Raw genomic sequence first — 17,770 nt, forward strand, 5'->3', positions numbered from 1 at the left:
TTCAGAGGATGGGGGAAGCCCACACATCCAATCCCAGAGAACTGAACAGACTTCCAGGCTCCTGGAGCAAACCGTTCCACTTCAGACACAGTTGCTTATGTTGCATCGTATTCCTGCTCTGGAGGTGCCACGGCCTCAGAGGAGGGGCAGACCCCGTGCACTGATCTCCCCACACCTGCTTGAAAAGCTCATGCAACTAGGAAGGTACAAAAGGCCCGAAGCGGATATTTTGATTCCATTTTTAATGAGCTGCATCAATGCTATTCAAGCACAGTTGTCGCAGTGCCTGGTGAGCACCTGCCAGGGCAGGTCCAGTGCCCAGCAGGCTCTCGGCACGTACAAAAGCAGTAAGCTGGATGTCAGGCAGAGCCTGCCATCTCTTAGTGTTTGGAGAAAAGTCTCCAGAAGAGAGGACAAGGGAGCATCCCCATCTCTTTCTGTCTGCTTCAAGGCACTCTCAGAGCTGACCCTTGGGAGAGCAGGCCCAGCCTCACTAGAGGCAAGAGAGGACACATACAGACACTGGGGGTGGAGCGATGATGAAACATTTTTAGACTTTAGATACAAAGAGCCAGATCTGATTTCTAGCAAGGAGACCTTCTGACCTGGCAGCCACATACGCCTACAGCCCCACACCAGAGAGCACTCAAGACCCCCTCTCTCAGTTCCCAGGCTGCAGGACCAACCCACTGTGTCTGGATGTCGCCGCTGGTAAGGCCATGCCCGCAATGTAGCTCAGACACCGTAAACTCCTAGCAGGCCCAGAAGCATCAAGACAAAAAAAGGAAACAAACCTGGGGGGGTGTGATGGAAGGTTTTTGCCCAGGACTAATACCCACACATCACATCTCATACCCTTTCCCATCGACATACTGGAGGACTCACAGCAACAGCAGAGCTTCATGTCTGCACTTCAGGGTTTCTTTTCTTCACTCGTTAGTTTTGAATGAGTCAGTTACTCTGCAAAAGTCAGAGCGAGATTAAAAAGGGGGAAGAACGATAGGGGGAACGACAGCAAGGAGTAACTCAGGACTGGCAAACTAGTGTTAGCGAAGGGATTATTACATTTCTCTGCTATGTAGAGAAATTCTAATGGGTAATAAAGCAACAAAGTTCATTGCTGGTCCGGTGCTGTGTGCCAGTAGTTACATCTCAGGGGGACAGTTATCTTGATCCGTGGGCATCATTTTGTCAGTGTCAATCTTGTAGGACTGCAGAACACTCTTCAGGTGCTCCACGGTTTCTGGGTGCATCTCAGGAGCTCTTGATATAATCCAGGCATAGTCAATGTGGAAGAGCCAGAGGATGTTAGTGCAGGAGTAAACCAGAGAGTAGTTTTCATAGTCAGTGGAGATGACCCAGTATGGGGCAGAAGGCATGACTAGGAGAAAGAAGGGCACCATGTATGCGATGTACAACCAACTCTGCACAGATCTGTGGCACCAGAGCCATGGCTCCTCGTGCTGTTCCCACTTTTGCTGCTCCTGAACTGTGTAATTGTGGTCAGTACAGGGAGCTATAATTTATAAAAGCCTATCAGGACTCCTACCTGTGCGAGGGTGCTCGCTGGTGGGATGGGCTGTATGGCTGAGAGCTGACACTGGCGATCTGAAGAGCACATATCACCATCTCGCTCCCCATCACCCACTGCTGCAGAGTGCCCTGCCTCATGGAACCAGCCAGAACCCAGGTGCTGGGAATCAGCATGGCTCAGCACATCCACCAGCACCAGCCACCCGGGCCAAATTCTGTTCTCCATCAGGCTGCTGCACCAAAGCATCTGATCTGATCTGATCTGATGAGGGACAGCCACTTCAGCATCAAACCATCAGGCAGAAAGTGGGATCGAGTGCAGTAGGCCGGTGTAAGTGCCCCATGATTTATTTCTGGTGCAATTAGGAGTGCCAGGTGCGGTTCTTTGGGGTCCATGTTTGGCAAGGACGGTTGGGGTTGCATGCACTGCAGGTGAAATGGCTGCAGGTGATGCCTTAGAAGTGCATAATTAAGTCTGGCTGTGCTCATGAACAATAATTGTATCTTCTTTGCAGCTACTCTTGCTCCACCCATTTCTCCAAATAACCCATTTGTGTGAGTGTTATGAAACAACCAAGGAAAAGGTGCGAGGGAGCAGAGTAAAAAGGGAGCCAAGGGGAGACTTCTGCTCACTTTCTACTTCTTTTTTGGCTGTGGACAGAGGAAAGTGCTGTACAAAGTGAGTAAGATGCACTGTGCTTCAGCGGGGCCCTGTCATGCATTACATTGACAAGGAAAGAAAAAGCAAAAATCCCCATATTATTAATGGTTATTAAAAGGTGCTTGTAAGCAGAGGCAGGGTGGGCTAGTAGCTATACCGCTGTGTTCAGAAAAACAAGCCTATTCCTAGCCCTTGCAGCGGCTGTGGGGCTACCTCCCCCACGTTCCTCCCTCCCTGTTCGCATCTGTGAAACAACCTAGAGGGATAGTGATGCTGCTGGTCTTTCTTGCTTTGAGATCAGCTGAGTGCTCCACCACTTCAGGCGCTGCTGCTGTAAATGTACAAGTATGACCAAACCCCTGCCTGCTGGTCACAACACCTGTACTAACCCTTGGCCATTGTCCCATCATGCTGCACTGAAGTCACCAGGGGAGCTTTGCCTCTTGCTTTGCTAGTTTTGCACCCCTGATGACCTGGCAGTGGTGTGTGCTCTGTGCAGGCACTGCCCTCCCACGATGGGGTCAGCGGGTACTGGGAAAACAGTGGGGGCTGCGACCCTCCCAGCTGCACACTTACACCAGTTAAAGCGGACGCCCAGCTTGGCCGGCTCCTTTACATCCATGTGCATGAGTTCTCCTTCGACTTCATTGATTTTGCCATTGGAACTAAGGGGGAGAACAAGGTGAGAAATAAGGAGAATGTGAAATAACTTTTTTTTTTTCCTTCTTCCACTAAATCATCCCTCCTGATGCATCCACCTGCCAAGAGGTGGCTGAAACATGTACCAGCTAACCACAGCATCCCTGGAGGGACAGCTCGCCCCTAGGGACGGCTTCAGCAGCACCCGGGGCACACCAGGTCCTGGGCTAGGCACAGCAGGGCAAATGCTCTCCCAGGTTAAACCACTCCAGCACCCCAGGGTGCCTCTGTCCCTGTGCCCCTGGCAGCAGGGTATCTTCAGTGCCGTGGGACAGTGACCGAGAAGAGGGAGAGCAAGTTCACTCTGCACAGAATGGGAGGATCCCAGCACTGATCTCGGATGTGCCAGGGAGCAGCTCGACTTCTGCTGCTTGTGGAAGACCTGTGTTCACGTCTGTTTAATCACCTGCATTTTTTCCAGGTCACAGCACATTCCTCTGCACACAAATTACCTGCCCCTGCTTGGTATGCCAGGGTTTGTTTCACTGCTGGTTCAGACCACTGGCAAGCAAGCCCTGTGACTCAGGCTGCCTGTTCTATAATTGCATTTTCCCCCAGATGCCTCAAGACCTGGATGCTGCCTGCAGGGCAGGAAAGTTTCACGCTTGTCTGTGGAACAGGGACACCCAAGGAGGGAGAAGCTAATGCTGCCAGCAGCAGAGGTCAGGGGGCTAATGCTGGAGCCATGCACAGTGCACACCTGACCCAAAATATTCCTGACATTTCAGGGTCCCCGGCTGCTGCCGTGGTGGCACGGTGGTCAGATGAATCCCCTGCAGCTTAATGCAGGCACAAGTGAATGGCCAGCTGTTTGCCAGGCGCTGCCCTAGCAGTGGAGCTGCAGAGACAGCGCTGTGCAGTCAGCGAGCGGCATGGACGCTTCTCTCTGCCGGACACCAGTGATGTGTTGCTACGTTGTTGTTATTGTGAGCCAGAACAAAGTCCCCATCCATGCCAGGAAGCGCAGGGGACAGCGCTGCCTTCACCACTCACTCCCTCATTCATTCAGCCACTTGCAGCAGCAGCCCACGACAGCCGGGGCTGCTGGTAGAGACAGATGAATTAATATATGCATCTGTCCATGCGAAAGGCCAGGAGGGCTCAGGATAATTGCAAAATATCATGTATAATAAAGGGAACAATCAGTGGATTCACTTTGCTCACTGATTTAAACTGGCAATGATTGCCGATCCCCTTACACAGTAGTTACTACCGGTGCAAGGTAAATGCTCCAGAAAAAGGCTGACAAATACTTGCTTAAGTAAGAATGAACGATGTGCTTCACCCTCCCTGCCCCTTTTCATCGGGTACCTTTACTCCAGAGCAGAGAGGAGCACAGGGCACCGGCACCTCTCAGAACGCAGGGGCATCAGGTGGTGGCTGTCGCCCCATAAACGAGCCCTGTGACTCCCCAGGGACAGGACCCAGGGCATCCAGCTTCTCAGCCATCACCAGGGATCCTGAACCAGTCACGGGGGAGAACCAAGCTATTTCACACTGGAGTAACCATGTGCAATTGTTTCTCATTACTCACCTCAGACGAGAGAGAGGGCTGGTGACGACCCCCAGCGAAGTGCTGGCAGAAACCAGAGACCCACACCTCTGCCGTAACCACAGCAAAGCCCATTATCCCAGAAGAGCTACTGTGGCCACAGGGTGCCTCCCCCAGCACCCCCGGACCCAGAAACAGGCAATTTAGAGAAAAATTACCCCCCGGATGGCAAGTGAGGTGACAGGAATGCCACTGCTGCAACGAGGACATGGCCTGAGCACAAACACTTACAGCATCTCCTTGTTGATCACTTTGAACTTCCCGTTCTCCTTCAGCGAGTAATTTGCCTGGATGCAGCTTCCTTTCTCGAAGCTTGAGGGCAGCTTCTCTATCTCGTACCATTTCCCCAAATACTGATAGAAAAAATCCGAAGAGACGCTTTTAGCACAAGAGGGCTGAGGCAGAGTGGCCTGGCTCATTTGCCGCCACAGTTTTGCCTGCTCAGTTTGTTTGAGTACCCATGTCGGTGGCGCAGGAGGCTGCGGGGGGTCAGCGGGGCCACAGACCCACACTGGCAGCTCCGGCACAGGGTGCTGAGACCAGACCTGCCGACCCCTCCCAGGCACCCAGCAGTTTGCCATCCTCCTGTGCCCCCTTAGCCTAACTCCCTACCCGCTGTGAGATTCTTAGAAGTTTTTCACACCTTGTTGATATCGAAGTCTTCTTGCACTGGTGGATCTGGGCATGGTCCCATGTGAAACATTTGGCCTTTCCCAAAGCCGAGGAGGCTGAGCAGGACCGAGAGCTGCACTGCTGTGCCCAGCATGGCTGTGCCGGGATGCAGGCGGGAAATGGACCTGGAGAGAATGAAAATGGCTGAGCTGGGTGTGAAATATGACAAGAAGGATAGGACATGTGCAGCAGGGCACCCTGGGGGCACAGCAAGGAGAAAAGGATCATGAGAAGAGCACAAAGGCACTGTGCCAAAGAAGTCCCCAGCCCAAAACAGCCTGAAACCCTGTGTGTGCTCAGGCTGTGCCCAGCAGCAACACAGGAAGCAAGGCAATGCCTGGTGAGAGCACTTGTACCCATCACGCACATCTGATACCTAGCAAGATGCAGGGGTGATATATGCCCAAGGACACACAGGAGCATTGTCATCTGTCCAAAGCCGAAGGAAGGGGAAGCTATAAGATGCTGGAGCACAACGAAAATGCTCCAGAGCTGGGACAGAGCCTGGGCCCTGGGACGTGGAAGCAAGCAGTGTGGGCATGCAGGAGCCTGCAAGGCAAGAGGGACATCCCCACGTGTGCCAGGGCTGGCTGGCACTGCAAGGCGGTGGGAGGGACAGTGCAGCTCCCTCCGGGGGCGTCTCTGTGTGCCAGGATGTACATGGCACTGCAGGGTGGGGAAGTTGGTCAAGACTCAAATAAAACATGAACTGACCCCCAAAAGCATGCTGCAAGAAGGGAAAGGACGCATTGAACTGCGGAGCAGAGGCAGGAGCTCTGTTGCTCACCCCCAAGCAGCCCCTGGAGCCGGGATGCTGCCCATGCGCTCCAGGTTCTGCTTGGGGCAGGTCGGCACCTACAGACCCTGCAGCACGGGGCTGCTCTACTTCCCTGGCCAGAAACTCCTCCACAGGAGCAGTGGCAGCATTTTCGCCAGGCTTAAAGGAAAAGCCCTATCTGTCTCCAGCCACACGGCATGGGCCCCGCTGCAGACACAAACACAGTCCCCATTTTGAATCTCTTAATTCAGAAACGTACCTTGGCTGACGAGGTGCAGTGATGCTCTGCAGAGGAGCAGGGCTGCAAGGAACAGCTCTGTGGTGAGCTCTCCGCCTCGTCGTTTTATAAGCGTGCAGGGATCATCATTATTCAGCACTAGCACAAGCCACTCCCTGGTCCTCGACGTGTTTTGTTTTTTTGGCAGGCCAGTCAGCTGCTTTAGATCTGCAGCTGGTACGAAGCTGGAGATGGGCTGTGACTTGGCGGCTCACCCAGGCGAACAAAGGCACCCCATGTGTCTGGGTGTCGATCCGCAGCTGCAGAGCTCTTTGCTGTTTGGCCACTCACAAGAGCACCCGGACCTGGGTGCAAACAGCAGGGGAAGGGGAGAAGTGCCGCAGCCTTTGAGAGGGGTTGGGGACAGCAGCAGCTTCCATCCTGCTCCCCTTGGCCCAGCAGCAGTCATCACCACGCTCCCAGGAGGGGATGTGCAACCTCCTTTGCCAGGGGCCACTTGAGCCCTGGAGACCCTCCGGGCCACCGCAGTGTCCTCGTCCCCATCACTGTCACTCACAGGAGTACATGGGGAGAATTAAGTAGCAGGAGGCTTTGCAGGCTCATCTGGGGAGCTGCAAGAACTCTCAGCAATTTCTCCTCTAGACTTTTAAATCTCGCTACAAGGAAAGATGCCGGGGCAATTAGTTCTGTGCTGACCTGGCGGTTTTTCCAACAGGTGCCCAGTAAATGACTTTGACAGCAGAGCAGCCACCTGTGAGGGCAGCCAGTCCCAAGAGTTATGCAAGGAAGGATGAGTAATAGACAGGATGCTCTCTGTGTTTAATTACATTTTCTTTTAATCTAATCTCTGTTGAGACTTTCACTCTAGGTGTGTTTTTACACACTGCTCCATGTGCCATACACACACACACACACACACACATACTCTTGAGCTCCTGGCTGCCTAAATGCCACCAAGAGCCACAAGTAGCTCAGTCCTGTCCCTTACTGGGGCTGTGCTGCCAAGGGGTGCCCTGAAACTTGGCCACAGCCAAGGTGCTCCCAGGACCTCAGTGGCTGAGCATGGTTCACCCAATGCAGACCCAGAAGCATTGGCCAGGGGTGATAGCTCAGGGGAGTCCCCGCTTCATGGCCCTGCCAGCAGCGCGTGGCACGGGACAGGGGAGCACGCAGGGGCTCTCCCTGCCTGCACACTGCTCCCTCAGCGGTTTGGCAGCCACTGTGTCTGTGTTCGTGACGGGTTTTCTCTGGCTGCCTAGGTCAAAGCCAGAGGTGTCCTGCAGACCCTCTGCAAACCTCACGTTCATCTGCATTTCTTGTTATACAAACAGGTTAGAAATCAGAAAAACCCTGGACAGACACCCTGACCCGAACGGTACAAGTGCTGCCATGCTGCAGTGCACTGTGGAGGTGGGATTCCCACACACAGCAGGCCGGCAAGCTCAGTTTTTCTCCTGAGCTTGGCTGCCTGCATCCTGCTGAGCAACCAGAGGAGAAAGCAGTGCAGCATGGCCAGCCTTGGCGGCAGCACAGCATTTGATACATGTGCATGAGGACAAGCATGTGGAGGTGTGCCTGTGTACATATCTACATCTGCATGTGGAGCACTCCCCTATGGGATGGAGCGAGGACGCTGTGACTGCGGTGGCAGCATTTTGCCCTTGGAAGGAGCAGTTCTGATGAAGCCCTGCCTTTTGCCCTGCTGCAGCAGGAGGGGCTCATGCTCCCTCTGGCCTTCAGGCACTGCCCAGCACCCAAGGGCTGCCCTGCCAGAGACATGCCTGGGTGGCTGGGCACTGCAGTTTTGGCTCCTGGCACCCTGCGGCCAAAGTCAACCTGGAGCAGTGAGGCATTCACCTGGCCATGCTCCACAAAACCTGCCGCAGGAGCGTGCATTCCCCTGGGGTATGGCCAAGGAGGTGATGAGGAGCCAGGAGCCACCAAGAGCTGACACCCCCCCAGCGAGAATGACATGTGGGGTGTGCTTTGCTGTATCCATCAGCTCCCTCGCAGCCAGCACCAACAGCGGTGGAAGCAAACCTACGCCTCGGAAGCAGATGCAGAGGTCCCACCTCCAGCCAAAGGCAGCACCTTCAGAAGGCCAGGGGCTGCAGCCCATGGAGCCCCCATGGAGCCCTGCTCCTTCCCTGGCTGCACTCCCATGGGTGCCAAGGCTGTGAAGCACAGATGAGGAGAGCTGACAGCTGGCTGCTGGGACCTGTCTCCAGGAAAACACTGGCTGCACCTTCCCCAGGGGCACATTTCTGGGCTCTGCCTGACCACAGCGGGAAGCACCCAGCCATCTGCTGCTCCTGTGTTGGAATGGAGCAGGCTCAGGCTGCTGCAGCTGCGTCCCTGCTAGGGGCCACCAGGCCAGGACATGTTCAGCAGCCACCACATCCCCCGCACTGCCAGGACCCTCCTGTCATCCCACCTCCAACACTTACTGGCACTGCTCGCCCGCACGGTCCAGGGCCCTGCTCTGTGTCCTGCCTGTTGTTAGCCTGGAGCAGAGCTCTGCTCCTGAGCCCACCCACCTTCAGTGCACACCAGAGCAAGGGTTTGGGGAAAAGCATGACCTTATAATTGCACCTAATTGCGGGGTGGGGAGAAGTCATCTCCACCTAGTAAGCAGTTCATACCCTGGAGCAGAGGAGGGGAGACACATCAAAGGGCAGGAAGCTGGAGCAGGGGTAGGAGGACAGGACGGAGGAGAGCTGGGGAGAAACCAGAGCAAAGCAGAGGGGCACCAGACACACTCCAAACACTTCATGCAGGAATGAAGCCTCCCCCACATTTCTGGGTGATGAGGCAGCTGCAAGGCAGGCGTATGGGGCGGATGCACAGCTCATGGAGGGTGAAGTGCTGCGGGGGCTGGAGGTCAGGGCAGCGCTGCCTGCGAGGTGCGGATGGGTGTACGGGCAGCGTGTGCACACTGGGAGGTGGGAGTGGGTGCAAGGCACGCACAGAGTGAGGTGGCACGAGCTACACAGCATGTCCAGGGGTGGGCAGGTGAGGCAGCCCTTTGTGCCAGGCACATACACGCTGAGGCTGGTCGCACTCCGTGCACGGGGTAAGGCAGCACTGCATTCGGGTCACACATGGATGGGGTATGTTGGCCGGCATTTTCTCATGTTACTCGGTTGTCCATTTGAGAGGCAAAGTTTGGCTGGCCCTAGGGAGAGGAGCCAAGGGCATTGAGTGCTGCCAGCAAAGAAAACCCCTTTGTTAGAATAAGCTGGAGCTGCAGATAAAACCCATCCAGCTGAGGGCTGGGACAGGGCAGTGCCACACCACCTGTGAAGTTCTACCAGCAGCCAACCTGGCTTAGTGCAGAAGTGACGTTGTCCCATTGCACACCCCAGGCCACCCTGAAATCAGGCACCTATGTAACAGAGAAGCTTTAGCTGGCCAGGCCTGCTGGGGACCTGGCTCCCCAGGGAAAGGCTGTCTTATCACACTGTGTCCCCAGCTGGGAGTTCAGCAGCTGCAGAGAAGCCCCCTGCAGCTTTCCACCTGCCATGGGATGGGAGAGCAGCCAGAGTGATATTGTCCTCCCAACCCTGTGGTGAGATCCTTGACATTACTTAGGACTGGCAAGAAGCTGCCGTGGCTCTCACAGGAGGAAAAGGCTCTGGCAGAGGCACTGCAGGGGCCAGGAGCTCTGGGCATACCCTTCGCTTGTGCAACACCGCCAGCTCCAGCACTGAAAGCCACTAGCCCGGGGCTCCCTGCCTGTCCCCACGAGGAAGCTCTTTCTTCTCCAGATGGTGTCGGAGCAACCCAAATACAGGGAGAGCTGCCATGGGCATGGCCATTTTGCACCATTATGCATGAACAGATTGTCTTCAGCTCTGCTGCCTTTGAAGCCTCGCTGCTGGAGCCTCTCTGTGGGACCTGCAGTGCTGAGTGCCATATACTGGGACCCAGGATATCCTGGGAATCCTGAGGTTCCCACCACGGAGACGACGTCGTTTGCAATGACAGCTGTTCCCCACTCAGGAGGTGTCTTCCCTCCCTTTCTCTGTCTTTTCCCCTGTGAGTTCATTTTTGTTGTTTTTCTCCCTCCTCTAAAGGAAATGGGGCTTTGGCTTTGCCAGACTAGTTGTGACATGTGTATAAAAACAGAAATGAACTTGCAGGAAACAAGACAGAGAAATGGAAGGCAGGTGGGAATTTTCCTCTGTTTCTAGGAGTGGCAGAAAGTGCTTTGAAATCTGTTTATGTAAAATGGAGTAACATTTCAAATTACAGTTATGACACCAAAGGCAGTAAACAGACTTTGGGAAGTGTGAACTGGACTATGGGATACAGGAACTCAGTCCAACAAGGCATGAAAGATGTTGTGATTCATGTATATACAATTAGTGAGTAGCTCACCACCTTGGGAATTACCCAATTGGGTATTCAAAACACAAGAAAACAAAAAGAGAGAGATTTAAGAAGTTGGAAAACTAAAAAAGATATTGCTATTTAAGGGACAAACCCTGTCATGCAGGGCCGGCAGTGGTTCTGCCTGGGCTCTGAGAAAGGCTCCCTGACCTGTTTGGCACTGCTGCTGAGGCCCAAGTTCCTGGAGAAAGGAGCCAGAGGGATCCCTACTCTTAGGAGAGCAGAAAAAAACAAAACAGAGAGAAAGAAGAACAAGGACAAAGAGGTATAAGAAAGAAGCAGGCAAATCCCTGCAAACAGAACTACGTTGCAGAACCGGAGCAGTGATTGAAATCTGGTGCAGCGGCGTCTCCCCCCTGCCTGTGCTCGCCGTGAAAACCAGAGTCCAGGCAGTGCCCTTAATCCCGGCTTTTCAGCACCAGAAGCGCCCCACACCAAGGTCCTCTACGCTGCTAAACAGGGTAAAAAACCTGTTGTTGTTGCACGTTGCTGCTGGGTTATTCCCACAGATGCCAGGCACCCCATTTCGCGGGGGATAGCTCCCACATTCCCCCACACACTCGTGATGCCTTTTTCTGGACCTCCTCGGCAGCCCCCAGCACACTAATGCATATTTTAACCACTTCAAAGAATGTCATTAAACATTTTTTGAGAGTGCCTTCTGCAAAGGGACTTTCTGTTCCCCCGGAGGAGGCACGGTGATCTGTTCCCAGCACCACCAGCTCCATCCAAGAGACGCCCGACTAAGGCTATTTAAAACCCACAGCCCTATTCTCTGCAGCTAAACCATATTTCAGCGCCTTAGCTCAGGAATGCGTTAATGCAGTTGCACAATTATATTTTCTATGACCTATATACAACCTACACCTTCCTCCTGACATTGATTTACGTGTGCGTAACTGCAGCTCCACTCACGGAAAGAAAGGACAGGCTCTATTGCATTAAGAAACACTATTAAGAAATCTCCTGCAGATGATGCCATCCTGCCAGCCCAGCGAGGAGCCCCTCAGCAGAGACGTGGGCTCTCCTGCTGCGGGAGCACTTCGGAGCCAGCTTCAAGTCAGCAACCCACATCAGCTACCAGGAGTGCAGGCAGGAATCATGCACAGACTCTGAGGGTGGCCTCAGACCCTCAGATATCCCCCACTCCTATGGACAAAGGCAGTTTTATATATACACCAGGAAGATCCGAGGGTGGCACTTTAGCCCTGATGGACTTCACCAGCCAGCACAGCATTTCCAGCCCTTGTCTCTGAGCCCGCCCCCCAGTCTCACACCACAGGTCAGAGGAGAATTTTAAGAATCCCTTTCTGAAAGAGCGAGTTCATCGCTCCGCAGAGGCTGCAGAGCGCGAAGACACTGGCATATGTGTTTGGCCCTGCCCATGAATAGCCACACTGAGGGTGCTGAGCCCGCGCATGCCTTGCCTTCAGACACAGGCCTAAGTGTTTGCTAGACCAGAGTTTATGTTACACAGAAAATAAACAACATAAATGCAGTGGTCAGTGCTCTGACTTTGATTCAATACGTAGTTACAGTATGAAGCTGCACAGAGATACCATTCATGGTGAGTTTCATTCCGCCAAGTTGGGAGATTTTAGGAATGATTAGTTTAGACGGTGTTAAAAGTTCTTTTATCTGTGCTGCACCCCAGAGACACTAGCCAGGCATGTATTCCAGTGTAAAGAGACTGGACTGAGACAGCGGATGCGTTATCCAATTACCTTGAATGTTTATGCCAACAGACGTCATAAAACCTTGCATTCCCAGGCATGCTTGCAAAACGGTTGTTATCCATGGAACGGAGCAAAAGCTTCTCACACCTACAGGAGTGTAGGAACTTCCTTGGGATGCAATGGATCCACCTGGGGCTGGCTGAGTCTGTGAGCACCTGTGCGCAGGCAGAGCTGGAAGCTGGCTCCTGCCCGTGCCTGCAGGAGGGAGAGCTGCCTGAGCCAGGGGCCGGAGCCGGCCGTGCCCCCAGCGAGGTGGGGGCTTCCTGCTCCTCTTAGTGCTGCAGGTGGGCAGGGGCCACCTGGCACGGGTGTCCCCAAAGCTTGAGGGAACCAGGCAGGTTACGCGTGGCTCAGGGGTGGGTGGAAAAGTGCCCGTGGTTGAAAAAGAAGGTCCAGATGTGCTTTTGGGTATTACAGAGTCTTAGGGGCTCACTTGCTGATAAAGGTGTGCGGCAGAAGAGTGTGTGCAGGGAGGGGATGAGGCTGGGCCTTCGTGTGGAGGCTGAGAGCGTGTGAGGAAGATGGGGAGGAGAGGGGCTACCTGCATGGGCATGTGGCGCAGCAGCAGTTCTTGGCAAAAGCACCATCCCCATCCCCATCCCAGTGCGGGCCCCAAGAAAACTCAGTGCTGGAGTACCTTGTTATGATAGACAGACCACTGCACCCCCCCGCTGACTCTGTCCTGCACCATCTCTAAGCCACCTCGTGCCGGAGGCAAGCCACCGCACTGTCTCATCCTCTGTAAAGGTGGCTGTCACCACCTCAAAGCCTTTCCCAAGTCCCCAGGCAGATTTTCTGCAGGCACTTTGCTAATGTGCCCCTTGGCCGTACTGGAGGACTTGAGCCCCATCTTCTCTGGAGGGCTGCCAGGGTCAGTACCTGTGCAAGCATTCGTGCACTGCCTTCTATAGGAAGAGAACCCATATAGTCATACTCCAGCCACCGACTGGATGTCTCTGGTGGGACACAGGGACTGCCACATCCCTCCCTGCAGCTGATGGTGGAGCCATCGGGCCTTGATAGAGTGCATTCCCTCTCCTGCCAGCTCCCTTGTTAGTCAAGCTTCCTGGAGCACCAGTTGCATCTCATCAGAGCTGGAAAGGGAAGGTGCTTGGCTGTGCTCCAAACGCTTCAACACCCCCGGGAAGGAAACGCCAGGGCTCGGGGTGGTGGCAGCCTGCTGGCTGACCATCACAGGAACCCTCCTTACAGTCCCACCAGGAAAACGACTCCTACAGCGCTTGACCCCACAAGGTCACAGGTACCACCAGCACCCCTGGGAGCAGTTTTGCTCTGCCAGGGGGGCCCTGGAGTTACATAGTAAGAGACAATGTAGAGCTTTCACCCAAGCTGCAGTTCAAGGTCCCCGGGCAAGGTGCCGGTAGGGTGATGGTTAACCTTGGTGCCCATTTAAAAGCAGCACAAGTGTTAATGTCTGCCCTCAGCCCTGGCACCTTCCTCCCTGGAGCTATAAAAGTTCAGAGGACTTTATAAGTCACTTATAGCAGCTTTCATGCAGAAGACTGGAGATGCCACATTTTTTATTCTGCCACAAGAAGTAATTTGGCCTGTGGGAAGGGAGATAACACCTGTTCTGGCTTCAGTTACACAACAAAATGAGTGAAACAGTACTGCATCGCATCACAATGTATACTTTTTGGTTTTCTCTTTTCCAGCATGGGAAGGGCTGTGGCAAAGATGGCTGGAATGGTAAGGGAGCTTGGTGCAGGCAGAGGACTTGTTCAGGACACTTAACAAGGCAGTGGCAGTGCCAGGACCAGAAGTGCTGGATCACAGTTCTAGGCAGAAGTCTTCCTGTTACATCATGAAAACAGACCAGCTCTTACCTGGTTACTCTGCGGAATGCCCTCTCTACAATCAAAGCAGAAATCCTTTCTTTCATTTTACCATTTCTACTTGTATTAATGTCTTGGCAAACACCGTGAAGGAATATCTGCTAGACTTAGAGGTGACCAGAGCTGCTCTGGCTGTGCGCTGGAGCTGGCAAAGACTGGGGGACGTCACTGCTCTTCACAACATCATCTGCCAGGTCCTGCATGAGAAAGCTTTCATACAAGGGGCCATGCTCAGGGGGTGGACAACCTTGTGCCATGCTGGCTAGGAACAGGCAGGCACAGGGGAAGGCAAGAGCGAGAAACTGGTGATAGGCAGACCAAATGTCACCATGTGCTCTTTAAAGCAAACCCATAAAACTCATGGTATCGGAGCTAATTTCATGATGCAAGGGCTACGGAACTGCGTAGCTGGCAATGGCATAGCAGTAGCATCGAATCTTAGAAACCCTCACTCTTTAAAAAACCAGATTTTTCCAAAAAGCCAGAAAACTTCAGGATCTTTCTCCACATCAGTTCCCTAGGGCTCAAAGCTGCTTGATGGTGGGGGTTTCTTCATGAAGGATAACCTGATAATGGTGTATTTTGTCAGAAGAGACTAGAAAATGCCTCCCTGGCCATGCCTAGGGGACCAAAGCACAAACAGCTTCTCTGTTAAGGGCAGAGGAAAGCGATGCTACACATCCACAGGCAAGGGGGTGGGCAGACCCACCCGTTACTGCTCCGTTGGCAAAAAGTGCTAAGGTAAAGCACCCTCAGGGAACCAAATTAAACCACCCTGAGGAAAGTGAATTACCGCATTTTCACTGCACCATGTAGGTGACCACCACACCTGAACACTGACTCAGCCGGCCGCTGTGCCCAGAGCTGCCTCCTGCAGCAGCACGCTGGTGCCACCGGTCAGCCCCACCGCCCACACGCCTGGGGCAGGACTGTGCTCACAGCACAGCTCGTCAGCTCCGCGCACACCTCTCCCTACATCCTGCTCCTCTACCAGGATGCCACAAGAGAAGGCACTGCATGCTGCAGGAGACCTGGGCACACGGCTGTCTTGTGCCTCCCCAGAAGCTTCTGTCAGGGCACAGGTATTACGTCACATCACCGTTTTGAGGTAAAGACACAGGTCTGCTCTCTTCCTCAAAGACTGCCAGGGAGAGGATGATACGGCTGTATCAGTAGCATCCCTGTGGCCCTTCCAGCACTGCTGAGAATGAATTAACTGTATCTGGCTCCAGGCCAGGCTCCGGAGGTGGAGCTGGCTCTCTTACAAATGCTCGTGCTATTTGTAGCATCTCTCCAAACCCCAGGGCGCAGGCTGCTGGCTGAGAAACCTGCTGGTATCGATTTTGGTTTGTTTCTAAGACATTTCTCAGCATTGTGGTTGCAGAAGCAGCTGAAGACTCATGTTTCAAAACCCCGAGCAGAAAGGCAGGTGCTGCCGTTGCTATTTACACAGCACCATCACACTCCGGGGGCCGGGGTGGGAGGGGAGGTCTCCGAGCTAGAAAAATAAAGCCACACAGGGTTTCCTAAGACTTAAAGTTTTTAAAATCCCAAGCGAGACTCCTGTTCCCGGTTGCGCTGGGTGGCAGTGTTGCAGAGCTGGGTGCCGCTGAGCAGAAGCAGCCGCAAGCCTGCACAGGCACCCTGCTCCCCTGCCCTACCCTGGCTGCTGACAGCACCTCTCCGCAAAGCAGGACCTCAAGCAGCCTTCCTGACCTGTTGTGGCCATGGTGGAGATCTTTAGCACAGCTTCCTAACCTTTGTTTGACATGTTGAACGCTTAATTTTTTTCTAGGTGATAGTGCTGATATTTTTTCCTGACTTTTTTCTCAGGGAAGACAAGGAGCCCCAGGGGAAGCAGCCCACCTGGGAGGCACTGTGTCCCCACGCAGAGACCTTTGGGAGCAGGGAAAGCACCAGCGGGGAAGCAGAAGTAAGGCCCTGTCAGGCAGAGGAAAGCTGCCCCGGGCGATCTCCCAGCCTGTTTTCAGGGCCATTGCTGTGTGTGAAAGCGCTGCCATGGCTGGCCTCCTTTTACCAATAACACATCTGGCAGGGGGCAGTTCCTCAGCTGCAGGTTCAAAGCCAGACATGCAAGAAGCGCTTCTCAAATCCTAAACTTTTCCTAACACCTATCACCTCCATCCCAGGTGTCAAAGCAACAGGTTACATGACAATGCCAACAGACCACAAATTAGTCACATGCACCATCTGGCCGGGAACAGGGATACCCATCAGCTTGAGCCCACCAGGCAGGGGAGAGCAGCTGCTTTGCTAACACTCTGGCACCCCTTGAGCACTGTGCTCAGTAACCAGACAGCACCTATGGGGTCACCACCTGGGCGCAAAGTGGCACATGGAAGTATCCTGAAGGTTAACATTACCTAAGAGAAATCACATCCCACCGCCTACAAATTTTCCTCCAGATGTTGCATGTCGCCCATCAGCGCAGCGTAGTGTCACGCGTAGTTCCCAGGAACACTACACAGCTCACGTTTGTGCAGCACATCTCCTGGGCAGCTCTGCAACTGCTTTGAGATCTTCAGCCGCATCAGAACAGCAAACCTAGGACATCAGCCACTCATGACAGTGGTAAAGACTTCTGAAGCCCAGAGGAAGCAGCGTACATCCCCCTCCTGTGTGTAGCTCACTGCAGAGATAAACACACACAGGACTATCAATGAGGGATCTCCATAGCAACTTGCTGCTTCACCACTTCCTCTGCAGCTCTTGCCACTCAGATGTGACTTCAGGTTTCTCTTGGCTTTTAGAGATGATCTTTATTCACTTCACTTGCAATAAACTTTGTCTTCTAAACTCTCCTTTTGCTGCTAGTGGAAGTTTCATGTTGGGGCTAAACCAGGAACCACAGGTAACATGAGGTCTGGGGGACACACTGAGACTTGCCACTGGTTTGGGACTTGATTTTTTGGTCAAGACAGAAAGAACCTGAAGAGATCTGGAGTATTCAGACTCACAGTGCTTGTCCCAAGGGGCCCCAGGAGGCCTCTCGCTGTGTTCAGCTGAACCAGAGCAAACATGACAAGCAGAAGACCACCTCTTGGTTTCCAGTGTCATCATAAAGAACTATGATCTAAAAGGGAAAACAGAAGCACTTTACAAAGGCTAAAGGGTGCACCAAGGAGCTGGACCATTGCTGTCTTCCAAAGCATTGTGAGAAAAGTGCAAAAAAGTAGGATGTGCCACAGTCTCAGAAGCTGGCCCTTGGGGGAAAAAAAAAGCCCCAGGCACCTTTGGCAGTCCAGCTCCTCCTAGGATACCACAGCAGCAACGAGCATGGATTCCCAGGGGTTTTCACGGAACTTCCATCTCCTTCATCCTCTGGCTTTGAAGCTCAGACAAATGGAACTGAGATTTCTTCTCTCCGTCACTCACCAACAAGACAATGATCATGCCTGCATTAATGCAACAGTATGGTGCAAAACAAGGGTCTGGCTGCCTCAGAAAACAGAGTTCAGAACCAAGTTTCCACTGGACACTGAACAGCTGCTGGAAGCTCAAGATGGGAAAGGGACCTGCTCGGTCACCTTAGCTTTGCTTGGCTGGCTCAGAGTTCACACGATCATCTACACTGTACCAAAAACACTTGACACTTTCTCTTCCTGCACCACTGCTCTGCTCCTCTTTCCCCC

General features: G+C 53.5%; 1 protein-coding gene across 2 annotated transcripts; it reads right to left on the minus strand.

Annotated features, from left to right (window-relative positions):
* Window positions 1-227: 227 nt before the first annotated feature.
* APOD (apolipoprotein D) lies at window positions 228-16,625 on the minus strand. 2 transcript variants are annotated; one of them, XM_056359066.1, is made up of 5 exons: window positions 16,502-16,625; window positions 5,089-5,242; window positions 4,677-4,798; window positions 2,771-2,859; window positions 228-1,381 (listed from the first exon to the last, which is right to left on the minus strand). In XM_056359066.1, the coding sequence occupies exons 2-5, from the start codon at window positions 5,209-5,211 to the stop codon at window positions 1,146-1,148; spliced, it is 570 nt and encodes a 189-aa protein (XP_056215041.1). In that variant the 5' UTR covers window positions 5,212-5,242; window positions 16,502-16,625; the 3' UTR covers window positions 228-1,145. The 2 variants fall into 2 exon arrangements, with proteins under 2 accessions (XP_056215041.1, XP_056215040.1); XM_056359065.1 differs by lacking the exon at window positions 16,502-16,625 and adding an exon at window positions 6,155-7,011.
* Between the last annotated feature and the right edge of the window lie 1,145 nt (window positions 16,626-17,770).

Source organism: Falco biarmicus, chromosome 13 (assembly GCF_023638135.1).
Source record: "Falco biarmicus isolate bFalBia1 chromosome 13, bFalBia1.pri, whole genome shotgun sequence".
NCBI classification, from domain to species: Eukaryota; Metazoa; Chordata; class Aves; order Falconiformes; family Falconidae; genus Falco; species Falco biarmicus.